General features: G+C 38.6%; 2 protein-coding genes across 8 annotated transcripts in view; both read left to right on the top strand.

The window, feature by feature from the left end:
* LOC107749860 (putative sodium-coupled neutral amino acid transporter 10) overlaps positions 1–8,034 on the top strand; it is a 39,236-nt gene extending 31,202 nt beyond the window's left edge. For 3 of the 5 annotated variants that reach the window (XM_016565064.1, XM_016565066.1, XM_016565063.1), the window contains exons 12-18: positions 712–874; positions 2,820–2,993; positions 3,085–3,543; positions 3,768–3,866; positions 4,847–4,867; positions 5,573–5,836; positions 6,024–8,034. In XM_016565064.1, the coding sequence (XP_016420550.1) occupies positions 712–874; positions 2,820–2,993; positions 3,085–3,543; positions 3,768–3,866; positions 4,847–4,867; positions 5,573–5,836; positions 6,024–7,114 (2,271 nt within the window). In that variant the 3' untranslated portion in view covers positions 7,115–8,034. The remainder of the gene's footprint in view (positions 1–711; positions 875–2,819; positions 2,994–3,084; positions 3,544–3,767; positions 3,867–4,846; positions 4,868–5,572; positions 5,837–6,023) is intronic. The other 2 variants (XM_016565067.1, XM_016565068.1) reach the window with 2 other exon arrangements.
* A 3,357-nt stretch (positions 8,035–11,391) lies between these two features.
* The window catches only part of LOC107749856 (AP-4 complex accessory subunit tepsin-like), an 8,481-nt gene continuing 5,793 nt past the window's right edge, over positions 11,392–14,079 (top strand). The window contains exons 1-6 of one of the 3 annotated variants that reach the window (XM_016565061.1): positions 11,392–11,580; positions 12,002–12,074; positions 12,162–12,253; positions 12,421–12,514; positions 13,133–13,200; positions 13,434–13,515. In XM_016565061.1, coding sequence (XP_016420547.1) covers positions 11,542–11,580; positions 12,002–12,074; positions 12,162–12,253; positions 12,421–12,514; positions 13,133–13,200; positions 13,434–13,515 — 448 coding nt within the window. In that variant the 5' untranslated portion in view covers positions 11,392–11,541. The other 2 variants (XM_016565060.1, XM_016565059.1) reach the window with 2 other exon arrangements.

Raw genomic sequence — 14,079 nt, 5'->3', positions numbered from 1 at the left:
CGCACACTTCACTGCATGAGCAGTGGAGTATCTGTGAGCAAAGGAGGAGGAAAAACATATACATCCTTCCCCATTTTCAGTTAGGGCAAGCGTTTTTCTTCTTTTTAAATTTTTTTAATGTATTTAAAAATATATTTTTTATCATTTTTATTACTTATATTTTATTTACCAGCTTAAACTTTATTTTAGTAGTAGGACAGTTTTTTTTTTTTTTGTTCCGAGTAGTTTTACCGTTTGTCTCGGGGCTTACAGTCAGCTTGAATGGCATTTATGTCATAATATTGAGTTGAGTAAACTGGGAAGAAAAAGAACATAAATTTCATGGTTTACATTTGATTTAGTGTTTTTTTTCTTTCTTCAAAACATATTAAACTGTTTATCACAGTAAAATAGAAATTGGATTTAATATGGACAGTTCTGACCCCAAGAATTTAAATGTGTGATTTCAAACAATTACCACCTCTAGTTTTAATAAACGTCATAAAAACGTAAAATTATCTGTTTATATATGTAATATTTAACAGATATTTATATATTTAACTTGCTGACATTGTGATAATTTCCAGCATTTTTTTCTCATGCGCATGAGACTTTTGTTTTTGTTCATTATAATCTACGGAGTTACACCACTTTGAAGTTTTTTTGGTTAGAGGACCATATACACTAACTTTCTTTTCTCTTTTAATTTCTCCCTTCATTTCTTTTTTAAAGCTGGTTCTGTGGGTTGGTCTCGGCATCCTGCTCATCAGTACCTTCACCACGCTGTCCATTTCCTCCAACGAGCCACAGAAATTAAACCCCCCTCTGGATGTCCCTGCAAAAACTCAGAACAAGCCTCCCATCCTCATTGCCCCTGAGATGCCTGAAGTACAAGGTACGTCTATGCTTTATATTTATGAAGAGAAAGTTATCAGTTGACATGACACAGAATGGAAAAGGAAGTTCTGAAAGGGACAAGGTGAAATGAATGAGAAAATGAGAAAGAACAGTGAAGGAGCACAAATGATGAGCTCCAGTAGCAGGCCTCTCTTTGAATCAGTGACCTGAATGACGCCCTTCAAACCTGAGCACTCGCTGTCCCAGAGCAGCAGTGAAACATCCGGTGGCATTTTCCCGTTATGGCTCCGTTCATGGGAGGGGAGATCCAACATGCGCCGATACAGGACAGAGGCTCATAAAAAATGCAGATAGCAGGAGCGTCCAAACAACTTTATCCACCATTACCTCTCCTTTTCTGTTCTGACGCTCCTCCTTCCTCTCCTTCTCACTCCCTCCTGCTGACTGACACTGGCATTTATCATTGAGCGGACACCCACTTCCACACCTGTTTCCTGTTTACGGCTTGCTGGTGAGGGCAGCTGTGTGAAAACGTAGGGCTCTGTGAGCAAGTGAGTGGAACATGGGGCCCGCGGGCATGTAGAGGTATACGAGTACGCACATGCACGCTTTGCTTTTCAGGATTGTAGGGAAGTGCACCCAACCCCCTTTACTGTACACTCCTTCTTTCTTTTAAACCCCCTGTTTCTTTCTTGCTCTCATAGATACTGTTTATCAAAACTGCTATCCTTTCTAATTTGCAATGTGTAACTCCTTTCTGCATATGTCGTGCTGTAGATTATCTGTTATGGTAGTACACTACAGGCTCAGGTTAAAGGAAGGTGTGGACATTGCAAATATTCAAAGGCTGTTTTGCACAGGACGAGTGGCAAGGTTATATGGAAAGTACTGAGCATCCATCAATAGCCTTATTAGAAATCTCTTCTACGGTGCAACGCGTATCCTGTTGGTCTTTCATACTCTGCTGCCCTCTACTGGTGTTTGTGGGACACTCTCAATGGGATTTTTAGGACTGCGCTGCAGCAGAAAAGACGTGCACACATGGCTTGGATTGAAATCAGAGATGAGCAGTATTTCAATTAAATGTATTTAAAATACGTATTTAATTACGTTAGTATTTTGTAATTTGTATTTTGCTGGACAAAAAAAAAATTAAATGTAATTTGTAATTAAATATGTTCAGAGACAGTATTTTTATTTTAAATACTTAAAATACTTAATCAAGTAGGTAATTTCATTCTCGATAGCCTAATTCTTTCTTGACCTGTGTTAATAGTACTGCCAACTATAGCTAATATTTATATATAAAGATATGTATTTATATATACTATAGCTAACTATTAAAATTGACAAGTTGGACTGTATAGCAAAAATTAAAAAATGCAGCCAAATATCACATTTTCTATTATTCTAAAATGTTAAAAAAGGAGAAAGGTGTGTCCAAACTTTGAACTGGTAGTTTAGAGACACCACCCAACTAGCTGCGGTGATCCTTTATGTTATGAAATGCTTACTTTTAACAGTCCAGTCATTTTCTGATGGAAAAAAAAAATCAAGTTCTGCCTTCCATTTTTTTCTTGTTTCTCTCAAAGATATCAGATTATAAAACTAAAATAGCTTGTATATGCCGTTTCATGTTTATTTTAAATTTTATCTTTACACTGCCATAATGAAGACCTGTGCAGTGTTGATTCTGGTTTGTTTGTACCCAAAGTAGGGTCTTCATCAAAGTAACTTGAGTTACACTGCAAATTACATCTGACAAACCTCAGGCAAAAACTAATTAAAGAACAAAAAATGAAACTTTTGAAACTGCCATTAAGAGCTACATGAAGCCTGAGAGCCATGGGTTGAGAACCATAGGTGTGGGATAAATTTGAAATTTTTTTCACCCCGCACAGAAACTTGACATTATTATTTTATTTATTTATTTATTTATTTTTGTATATTGTGACTGACAAGTCTAATCTGTGTGTTTCTAGTGCAAGAGAATAGACTGGAACCTGATCCAGGAGAGAAGCCAGATAGGCCACCAATTGAGGTTGAACAGCCAGCAGAGAAGGCAGCAGCAGAGCCCCCTCAGATTAAAGTACCTGTGGAAGTGGCTGAGCAAAACAATAAGGATGAAAAGGTTCAGCTGGTCCGCCCTGAAGCAGGTGATGCGTTAATTTAGCTGTGTAATTTGGACGGTTTTGTGACGTATGAGAGCATGTGAGCAGTAACAGAGATCAGGCTTCTCTTCTACAGGTGTTGCAGTCCCAGAAGGGGAAGCCCATCGCCATGAGCCGCCCAACCCTCATGACAGAGTTCAGATAGATGAGATCAAAAACCAGGAGGAACTGGAGGACGAAAATAAACAACCTATAGTTGTGGAGGAAGAAAAGAAACTGCCTGCTGGCGAGGAGGAGGAGCTTCTTGCTGAGCAGGGGGCGGGGCAAGCACAAGAGGTGGAAGCTGTAAAAGAGGAGGAGTTAAAAGAAAAAGAAGCTGCAGTGAAAAGGGCTGTCGATCAGGACCAGCTTGCAGTTAATGAAGTGTTGGATAAGGCAAAAAATCCAGAGGATCTGAAGAAGGTTGAGCCCTTCTTGGGCCATAAAGAACCAGAAAACCTGCCTGAAGTGAAGAAACAGCATGATGAGAATGAAGCGCCCAGAGAGAAGAAGCCAGAGGAGATGGACAAAGCCCCTGAACCCCAGGGTGAGAAATGTGAGTGAACACATAAGCATCTGCTTAGCAACGCTCTGGCAACCACTCAGATCTTAAGAAAATGTAAACATCTAGTTTCTGTTTATCGTACATGACTGATAAACTCTAAGTAGCTTGTAAACATCGTCTTTGACCTTTTGTTTTTATTCATATTCTCTTGAAATGACATGGCACACCTTTTCCACTCTGTAATAATTTGTTAATTCAATGACTGCTTTCTGCAGTGAAGGAGAAGTTTCTTGTGCAGGAGCACAAGGAACAGAAGGTTCCAGATGAAAAGGATGAAGGGGTGGACAAGGATGGAGATGGGGACAAGATGGAAGGTGAGTGCTTTATCCATCAGAACATTGACAGAACATTGTCCAGAATCTATAGGAAATGTGGATTGAAATATAGACTGTATAAAGGTTGGTGGTTTGAAAAATAGCGTTTTCTGTTCAGTCATTCAGTCAGATGTTTGAGCTCACTGGTGCGATCTTTGCTTCTCTTGGCCTGGTTCTGTTCTACTTCAGCACTCCTGGCTTGACCGTTTTGAACTGGCTTTATTTTTATATTTCCAGTTTTCATTTAAATTTTAGTTTGTTAAACTTTTCTATTCAGCGTTATTTTCGTTGCAGTTTTAAATCATCTTAAACATTAATTAATTGCCAAGACAACATTGCTAATTTTAATTACTTTTTTTTAATGTAATATTAATATTATATAACTTTATTTCAATTGCTGGAAATAATTTTTAATAGTTTTAGTTAACCATAACAACACTGGTAATGGGTAATCAAGCAATGCAATTCAATTCTTACACTAGAAAATATAGTCACTTATATGTAAAACCTACCTAGTGCTAAGTTTATTAGCTGGCGACTAGACAGTAGCTTTATGAACCAATGTGCTGTCATAAACTTGTATTATATTTTTAATTTTAGCATGACTAGAACACAGTATTGACCAATTAGCATCAAGGACAGGTCTGTTTTGTAATGATAATACATATCCTATACTTTTTAAAAAACTTTTAGTACAAAGTCAAAAGTGTATTTTGCACTGTATAACTTGCCATTTTTTCCCCCAGATGCTCGTTTTACTTTCTCTCAGCAAATTGGCCAACATCTGAAATGTCACATTGCATTGCTGCACTCAGATATACTGCAAAAATGCACCAAATCTGAAATCTCTTGTCTCTTTCGCGTGGCTTGTTTTTGATTAAGGCACTTTGCCCTCTTTGTACTGTCTTTTTCTCTTTTGTTTCTCGATTTCTTATCTTCCTCCGCCATTCTGTTGTGCCACGGACTCCTGCCTCCTACAGTGATTAAAAAGATTGTTGCAGGTACGAGATGATGTGTCTTATGTCTGCTGTTCTCACTCTACTCTTGTCTTTTTTGCTGTTATTTTTACCAGTCATTCTCTCTCACGCTTCAACCCTTATAGCTGTTAATAACCAATAGTCTGTTACCTGTGTTGATACATTGACCATTATTCTAGTTGTGTACTGTATAATAGCTCTGGAAACATAACTGAACAGCCATCTCATATTAATTGGGATCTCTAGTCTTTCTCTTGTTTGATGATGAAAGTGATTTCTTTGGTAGAATTCCATATTGATGTTGTTAGGGTATCATATTTACTAGCAACCACATAGCAATTCCCTACTAACTGCATAGAAACACTCCAGCAACCATCTAGCAACTGCTGAGCAATGCGTTACAAATTACTGGGAACAACATAGCAATCTCCTAGCAAACACCTAGCGATGCCCTACTAACCGCATAGAAACATCCTAGAAACCACCTAAAATACTTACCAGTGTTAAATCTAGGAACTCAGAACAGTTCTGAACATAGCTTAACAAATAGTGGGAAAGTTAACAGGCCAACTACAACATCATGGTTGTAGGTTTTGTATGGGCAGGCACCACTAACATTTTCTTCAGACTGACAAGTATGTTTGACCACAGTTAATTACACTCTCATATGCATCCTACAATATATTCATTGTAACTTCTCTTTTTCCTTTCTGCTTGGCTGATCCTCAGAGGGTCAGTTGGACCATGCTGTGCTGCTCCAGGTAATTAAGGAGCAGCAGGAACAGCAGAAAAGGCTTCTGGACCAACAGGAAAAACTCCTGGCTGTAATTGAGGAGCAACACAAGGAGATCCACCAAATTAAGGAGGGAGAAGAAGAACCAAAGGCACTAGAACAGCAGAAAATACATGTGGACCATGAGGAAAAACAGTTAGATGTGAATGAGGAGGTCCATCAAGTGAAAGAAGGAGAAGCTGAGCCAAAGGCAGCAGCAAGTGAGTCTGAAAGTCAGCAAACAGTAGACAACTTGTCTAGACGTAAAAGATGAACGTTTTTCTGGTCATGTGGTGAAAAATAAAAAGAGAATGATTCAATTAACCTTTAGTGTTACCAGTGTTGGTGCTTCCTGCTGAAGTGATCTTGCATGCAGTGCAGTAATAAAATACATCATGTCTTTTGTAGGAGAGGGTGTAGGTGAGGTGGAGAACGTAGCTGCAGCTGTCGCAGGGCCTGAAGACCCAGAAGCAAAAGAGGCTCACGTCGCAGTTGGTCTTCCCGACAATGCCCTTGAATTGGTGCAAGATGCAGGTGTTAAAGTTCCCAAGGAGGAGGAGCTGGAGCTGAAAAACGAAGTAGGGCACGATGGAGCACTACCTCCAGAGGTCGGTGCCCGAGGTGTTCCTCTGCGTCCTCGAGAACCAGAACTGCCCAAAATCAATCCTGACGCTCTTGCAGAAGAGGAGGAGAGAGTGAGGCAGAAATTGGCCCAACTGGAGGCAGAGAAGGAGAGAATAGAGAAAGAAAAGTTGGAGAAGGAAAGGATTGAGAAGGAGGTGCAGGCCCGTGTCGAGAAGGAGCGGAAGGAACGAGAAAGACGAGAGGAACTGGCACGTGAGCTGGAGCTAGAACGTGTGCGGCAGCAAAAGGAACAGCTAGAGAAGGAAAGGCTTGAAGCGGAAAGATCGAAACTTGAAAGAGAGAAGATGGATAAAGAGATCATGGAGCGTGCCGAGAAAGAGAAAAGATTGTTGGAGCAGAAGGAGCGGCTAGACCAGCTGCAGCAGGTCATCGATGCGCGACATGTGCAGCAGGGCAAGGGAAGTCTCGAGGATGAGAGTTTGAAACGGGAACAAGAGAAGACTGATAAAGAGATCATGGAGCGTGCAGAGAAAGAGAAAAGGATACTCAAGCAGAAAGAACAACTAGAAAAACTACAGCAGGTCATTGATGCAAAGAAGGATGATAATGCACCCAAAGCAGAAGTCCTGCAAATGCCTAAGCAAAAAGGAGGCAGGGACTTGAAGGAGAATATAATTCCACCAGAAGAGGAGAAGAAAGAGGAAAAGAGGAGCAGAGAGGATGGAGGGTTGGACCTTAAGAGGAGACGCAGAGCTGTGGACCCTGAGGGCGGAGGAGACGCTGACCTGGATCTTCTGCGGGACATAGGAGGTTTAGACTTACACGCTGACCTAAAGGGGCAGCTCCTGGCGGGATCTCTGGTTCACACACGCCAGCTTAAACAGACGTTTCAGAGGCAGGAGAGTGAAGACTAGAGTAGGTTGTTCCAGAATTACAACCTCTGGAACCCAGTGAACCTCTCAAATGGATGTGCAGAAATGCTCACTCAAAAACTTACGTGATTTGGCAGTGAGACAAATCTCTTTACTCCTCATTTGAAAAGTTGATGCCTTTATCTAAGACTTCTAACATTCCTTTTGGGTTCATGATGACAGTGGGCACTTTGATTTGATCCTTTAGTTGTCCGCCAGGAACACTGAATCCATAGTCCCTTATGAGCTTCCATTATTGTTTTGTGTGAGATTTTGCTGAATCTGGTGCAATAAAAGGAATGTCTGGTGTAATAAACTGAGCAGGCATCACATTAAAAACGGACCTTGATGGGCACACGGGGCATTTCAGAATATTGTGTTTTGGACCGTCGCATAGGAAAACGGCACAAGTGTACCCCGTTGTGGCTGCTATGGTAAATTGTATGGCAAGTTCTAAAATATAATGTCACTATTGCATACTTCCTTATTGAAGTTTTATCTTCTGTGAATGAAAATAGAAGCCAAATTAATATGAGATGCAGTTTTAAAAAATGCAGCTTTTATCTTCTTCTAGGAGCTTTATTTTCTTCTCTAGGAACTATTGGACCATTTACTGCACCGTAGTGTTTTCAGTCTTCTATCCTGTATAATGAAAATGGAGTGTTAATGTTACCTTGGCCAACATGTTCAATGGTCCGTCTGGTTGCTAGAATAGTGACATGTTCTTATCTGAAACTACGGTCACTCTACGGTAAGATATCTTTGTTGTTTTTTTCAGTGTACTGGTGGAATACTAAGTGCTATTGAAAAGTCTTGGGAATCCAGGCTGAGACTTCTTTAATGGTTTTCAGAAAAAGCCTGATGAAATCATATTTTCTTTCTTATTTGTCCAAAGTCCTTTATTAATTTTTTTTCTTTTGCAATTGTAGTTTGTCTTTCGAAGGAGTGTGTGTGTTTGTGTGTGTGTGCGTGTGCGTGTCTTCAGGATCAGATTTTCCTTCCATATAGTTAACTTATAACTAGTAGTTAGTCAGACCAGCTATAAGTGAATTAAATATTTGAATAATTTGTTTTGATTTTTTTTCTTTTGGTTGTTTCAGTGTGTTTAAATTGTCTGTGACTCTATTTTATCACGTTGTTAAAGTACTCAACTCATCTTTTGTGGTTGATCTGAAATTGGACCTTACATGTATTCCAGATTTAGTGTTGAACATAACATGACTATTTCCCAAAGTCAGTTCCTTGTTTTCACTGTGCAGTGGGTTTCTTTTTTTAGGGTTGCATTGCTTTTCTCTTGAACATTATATATTTTTGCCTATGAAGATATGATTCTGGTCAGTGCCTTATGGGGTTTCTGTTCTGCAGTGATGTGTATGTGAAGTCTGTTACACCCACACTGTGTGTGGATTTCAACTTTTTGTCCCCTATCTGCAGTTTCTATACCTTGCTGGTTAAACTTGTCAGTGACTGTATTCTCTTGATGAATTTCCTGATCTCGCTTTTGGGGATCTTTTTCCTATTTCAGACATAAATATATAGAGATATGGTCATATGAGTTTCATGGAATGCTGTCTGTCTGTCTTGTCATTAACACTGCTCACTCATCCATATACAGGTGTTTAGTTACCAGATGTGTAGATCTCTTAAAAAAAAAAAAAAACCTTGAGTTACATGTTAGCAGATTTCAGAGGTTGATGACTCTTTGACCCTAACCATTTTATTTTGTTCTTTAATTGGGATACATGAATAAATTGTAACAGCAGCTCTTTGTGAAATATGAAATAATATAGGCTAAAAATTATAGTGATATATAAATGGTGAGAAATGTTTTTTTAAGTTTTCACCTTTTTTAGAAACATTTCAAGCTTTTTTTCAGTTCACTTAAATAATCCTGAACTATGACTAATTTTTGAAAGTACAAATATCCTATTTAGTCTCTGAATTAATATTAAGTCATAAACACAACATGTAAGATAACTATACAGGTAATAGAAATGTTTAAAACATTTAAAAATCACTGGTTGGCCTGCCATCTATTGTACTGGTATAATAAAGACATTGAGGCACTGTTTGCTAATGTAATGCTCATTGTGCACAGAACTGATCGTCTGCATAAACCTTTTTAATGTCAAGACAAGTTCCCCTAAACCATTAGATTTTATAGCCAATTTGGACCAAACACAACCGTTTTCACAAGACCATTCTTTTTCAATTAACACCTTGTAGTGCACTGAAAAAGTGTGAATGAAGCCCATATGAAGGAAGGCCACAAACAATGATTGTGACTAAGCTGAAGCATAACCTGTAGCATGTCTTTTCTTATAAAAATACAAGTTATTGCTTTGCTGGAAATTTTTATACAACTGTTCTTCGTTCCTCTAATTGGCTGGTTGAATAGTTTGTTGATCCCCACTCATTAGTGGCTGCCTTTATGGCCCTTCTATCAATTAACATGTGGCTAATGAGGGTGCAGGTTGTGCATGAAGGGTGTATTTAACAGTGGCACGGCTTTACATTCCATACGAGATGACTAAGAGCCCATAATCTTTTGTGGTGCCAGTGACATACACCCCACGGATACACATTAATCAGCTGGCCTTTCATGTTTCAGCCCGCTTTTGTTTGATTGGAAACAAAACCCCTAAAACCGCCATCCTAGATTTCAGGAGCGAGTCCAAATTTGGAGACTGACTCAAGCGCTGATCTGCAATCGCCATTCAAGGCCGTGATAATGACCACCCATCACGTAACACCTCATATCTCATTTCTCATTTTGCCGCTCCCTCATCAATTACACACTCCAAACAACAGAGAATGCCTGGTTATCATTAGTCTGTCTCTTTTATCCCAATTCTGATATATTGATATGTAGCAACAGCAAAGTAATGAAGCAGATGGTGATATAATTCAGTCCAAACTGCCTCTATATATTATAATGTTATATCTGAACAAAGGATAGAATTATGATTTGACTTTTTATTAAAAAGATATTTCATTGTGGTTTTCTGCACAAAACAATTATCCATTTGAAACACATTATTGTATATTTATGTATATTTACAGAGAGATAGAAATGACAAAAGATACTATTTAAAAATTTAAAAAAAAGACATAAAAGATATTTATCCCCAGAAATGTTTCACTGGATAATTATAATGATTTCCAACACTGTCAAGGTTAGCATGATATTTATTCATTATAGTCTTCACTTTACTCCCTTTTTTGCCTGCAAATATAAAACAATTAGTTAAATGTCTCTGCAAAAGATATTTATAAACATTAATATTAAATGTGTAATTTATTAATAATTAAACTATACAATTATTTATATAGTAAAAAAAAAAAAGTGATTTGCCATGTCTCTAATGTTTGTGTAAATAGGATACTTCTTAAGAAATATTTAATAAAATAATCGCGAAAAACACTCACAGCTGATTGAAAGCAGCTTTTCAGTACTTCAAATTCTTTGACACACGTTTTTGGTCAGCTCCTGTTTGCCAGTGTTTGTGGAGGCGACACATTTTCCATAAGCAGCTGCCTAATAATATAATAATAGAAAAACAGACCGATGTACAAACAACAACAAAAGGATAAATGCATAATATAATGCATCATATATATATATATATATATATATATATAAAACAATACTGAGGAAGGAATACTGGTTGACCGTGTACCTCTCCTGAACACTGAGCCAACAGCTCTGGGATGAGTCTCATTCTCGCTCTGCTGCGAGTCCAAACATTTGAACTAGACATAGTTAAAAAAAAAACTTCAAAATATACTACAATAATCCTTTTATTTAGCGGCAATCTGTTAATAATCCTACGTTCATTTATTTAAAAACCACTGTAACGGCTCATAGATGTAGTGTGTATATTCAACACGGACAGCGCCATGCTTGTGACCTCTGACTGAGATAACGCGTGTAAACCTCCCATTGACGAGTAACTGGCCAATCAGTGCGTTAATCTGGAAGCAGAAACATATGCACTACTTTATGATTGGTTGTTTTGTTTTTTTTCTGGTGTAGTTTCCTACTTATGGTGGAGAGCCTGTAGTAACTGGAGTTGATTTCAAAGACATTCGGGATTTCGAGAAATCCACTCCATATTAACTTCCGCAGTCGATCACGTGTTCTTTAGTACCACGTTCTATTGGCTACGACATCTTTCATTTATTTCCGCGAATCGATTCTTTTAAACCGCTCATTCCAAAGAAGTAACTCCTGGAGGAATCGGTTCAACTGTTTCACTGAAAAGATGCGACTCACAAAGCGGACGTCGCCTACGTCAAACCGGAGTGGGCGAGCTAAACAGAGGTCCGTGTGGGTTGTGAAGACATTCTTGGGCAGACAGGACCTGCTCTGTCACCCGCCTTGTGAGCAATGGTACATAGACAGGCGATAAAACACAGATTTCTTCACCATGGCTTCATTATTGGAACGGTTGGTTTTCCTACAAAAAGTACGTATCCGTGGAATCTGGCGTTAGCAGTGGTTAAATATATAAATGGACAGTTTATCTCTGCATATGATTGATATTTATGTTTACAGACAGTGGAAAAAGACAACCACAGTTACCATGGTACTGTCTTGGTGTTTTGAAAATATACCATGGTATTACCATGGTCTTTTTGACATGTACCATAACATGAGTACCTATGGTCTATTTGTAATACCAGTACTATTTTACCAGTACTGGTAATACCAGTACTATACCATGTTACATTCTGTGCAATAATATATAAACATACCATGGTATTACTATCATTGTGTCTTGGTACTGACTTTGTCAGTGGATTCAGATAATAACAGCATGTAATATAATACTATATATATAATCTCTTTGGAAGACAAATTTGCTCACCTCTTTTTTTGTGTCTCAGGTGCCAACACTTATGCGAGCAACATCAGATGACGAATCGCCCTGTCCCGGCTATCTCTTTGAGGAAATTGGCAGTATCCTTTTTTGCCATTACATAAGAGAATAGGGCAGAATAATGAACGCTCTGTCATCAGTGGACCTTAACTGTCATGATATTTAAGAAATTTCCCATGAGTCAGTGGGCTGCTGCCAGTGTCTTCTTGAGTACCTCTTGGAGAGACTACAGGTGGAGTCCTGCCACGTCAAACTTAAGGTGAGATTGGGTGGATTGCCTCGGTTGGAATCCAAAAGTTGTAGATTCAAACCCTGAAAAGGGTAATTCATGAACTTCCTTTATTGAGCTCAGTGTTTTTAAATGTTTTCGAAATTTTGGCTTTAGTGGTGCCATGGTGTTTATTGTGCCTTTTAACGCTGTCCAAGGTCCTGAAGATTCTCCTGCATTTATGTGGCCATGGACCACCTCACTTCCTCACAGAGCTACGGTGGAATGCTACATTTATACAAGAAGTAATTGGTAAGCAGATCTAAACAGTTCAAGATTAACACTTTAGCACTTTTAAAAGGAAGTCATATTAACTGATTCTAAGGATTCAGTGTACACACATAAAAACATAATGTTTCAATCAATAAAACCAGAGCATCAGTAACTCTTGAACTTTTTCAGTCAAGATGCAGTGATGTCACCAACCCACCAACAGGATATTCAGCAAGATAAAAATGTAGGGTGGGACTTGGTTTTAGCCACTGGGAAATGATTGGATTGGAAAGTGGTCTCTGTATGGGATGAATTGGTGATGCCAGCCAAACTGGGAAGTCATTTAAAGGCAAAGCAATAATTTATATTGTGATGAAAGTTTGCAAAGACATATGTTTCTTGAGCACCAAATCAGCATATTAGAATGATTTCTGAAGGATCATGTGACACTGAAGACTGGAGCAATGATGCTACAAATTCAGCTTTGCCATCACAGGAATAAATTACATTTTAAAACATATTAAAACAGAAAATAGTTATTTTAAATTATAATATTTCACAGCATTACTGTATTCACTTTATTTTTCATCAAATGTTGCCTTGGTAAGCATAACAAACTCATTTAAACAAAAAACAATAAAAACATGTCTTTCTTAGTGTACAGTGGCCCCCCGGACCCCATCCATGGAAATGCTCTCTTTCAGAAAGTCAGAAGCTCGGCTCAGGTAAAACTTTCTCTCTGTGCAGACAAATCAATATCATCGAACAATTAAACTGCAGTACAGTCATTCCTATGACCAGTACCTTTTTTGCAGTCTTGTATGTCAACCTGTCAAGTCAAGGTTCTATTCATAAAAATATGCCAAATATAATTAATACAGGAAGCAGTCCGTTTTCTGTGTATTATTTCTAGTTATTTATTAATACCTGAATTGAGTCAGTGTTTGTTTCTATACAGGAGTTGGCTACCCTACTCTTTAATGATACCATGTCCCCAGATTCTGGACTGTCTCCACTCAAAACAGTGACACAATCTGTGGGTGAGTGAACCAGGATTTGTGTTTTTGAATGTCTCTATTTAGTTTGTTTTAATATAAGCTTAAAGGGGTCATATGATGCTTTTTTAAAGATCATTATTTTGTGTATTTGGTGTAACAGAATATGTTGACATGCTTTAATGTTCAAAAAACACATTATTTTTCAAAAACTGTACATTATTGTAGGTCCTCTATGCCCCGCCTCTCTCAAACGCTTCGTTTTCTACGAAGTCCCTCCTTCCGACAAGCGCAGTCTGCTCTGATTGGCCAGCTGACCCAGTGCATTGTGATTGGCCGAACACCGCAAGCACTCGTCGGAAATGTAACGCCCCTTACCATAATCGCGAGCTTCATCTTTCAAAATAAATGTAAAGACAGAGCCCGAAAGGGGAACAGAGTCGCGTGACAGACACAGTGATGAAGCTGGTATGTGTTTGCAGGACACAAGCCACAGTTAAGACAGCTGACTCTGTGATGTGACCCTGTCTCTCTCTCTCTCTATCTCTATCTCTCTCACACACACACACGCGAGCGCACACACACACACATGATGCGCAAAACTCCGCA

This window comes from Sinocyclocheilus rhinocerous, unplaced genomic scaffold (assembly GCF_001515625.1).
Source record: "Sinocyclocheilus rhinocerous isolate Xijiao unplaced genomic scaffold, SAMN03320098_v1.1 scaffold31, whole genome shotgun sequence".
Taxonomy (NCBI): Eukaryota; Metazoa; Chordata; class Actinopteri; order Cypriniformes; family Cyprinidae; genus Sinocyclocheilus; species Sinocyclocheilus rhinocerous.
The sequence above is the reverse complement of the archived record's forward strand: the minus strand, read 5'-3'. Positions and strand labels throughout refer to the sequence as shown.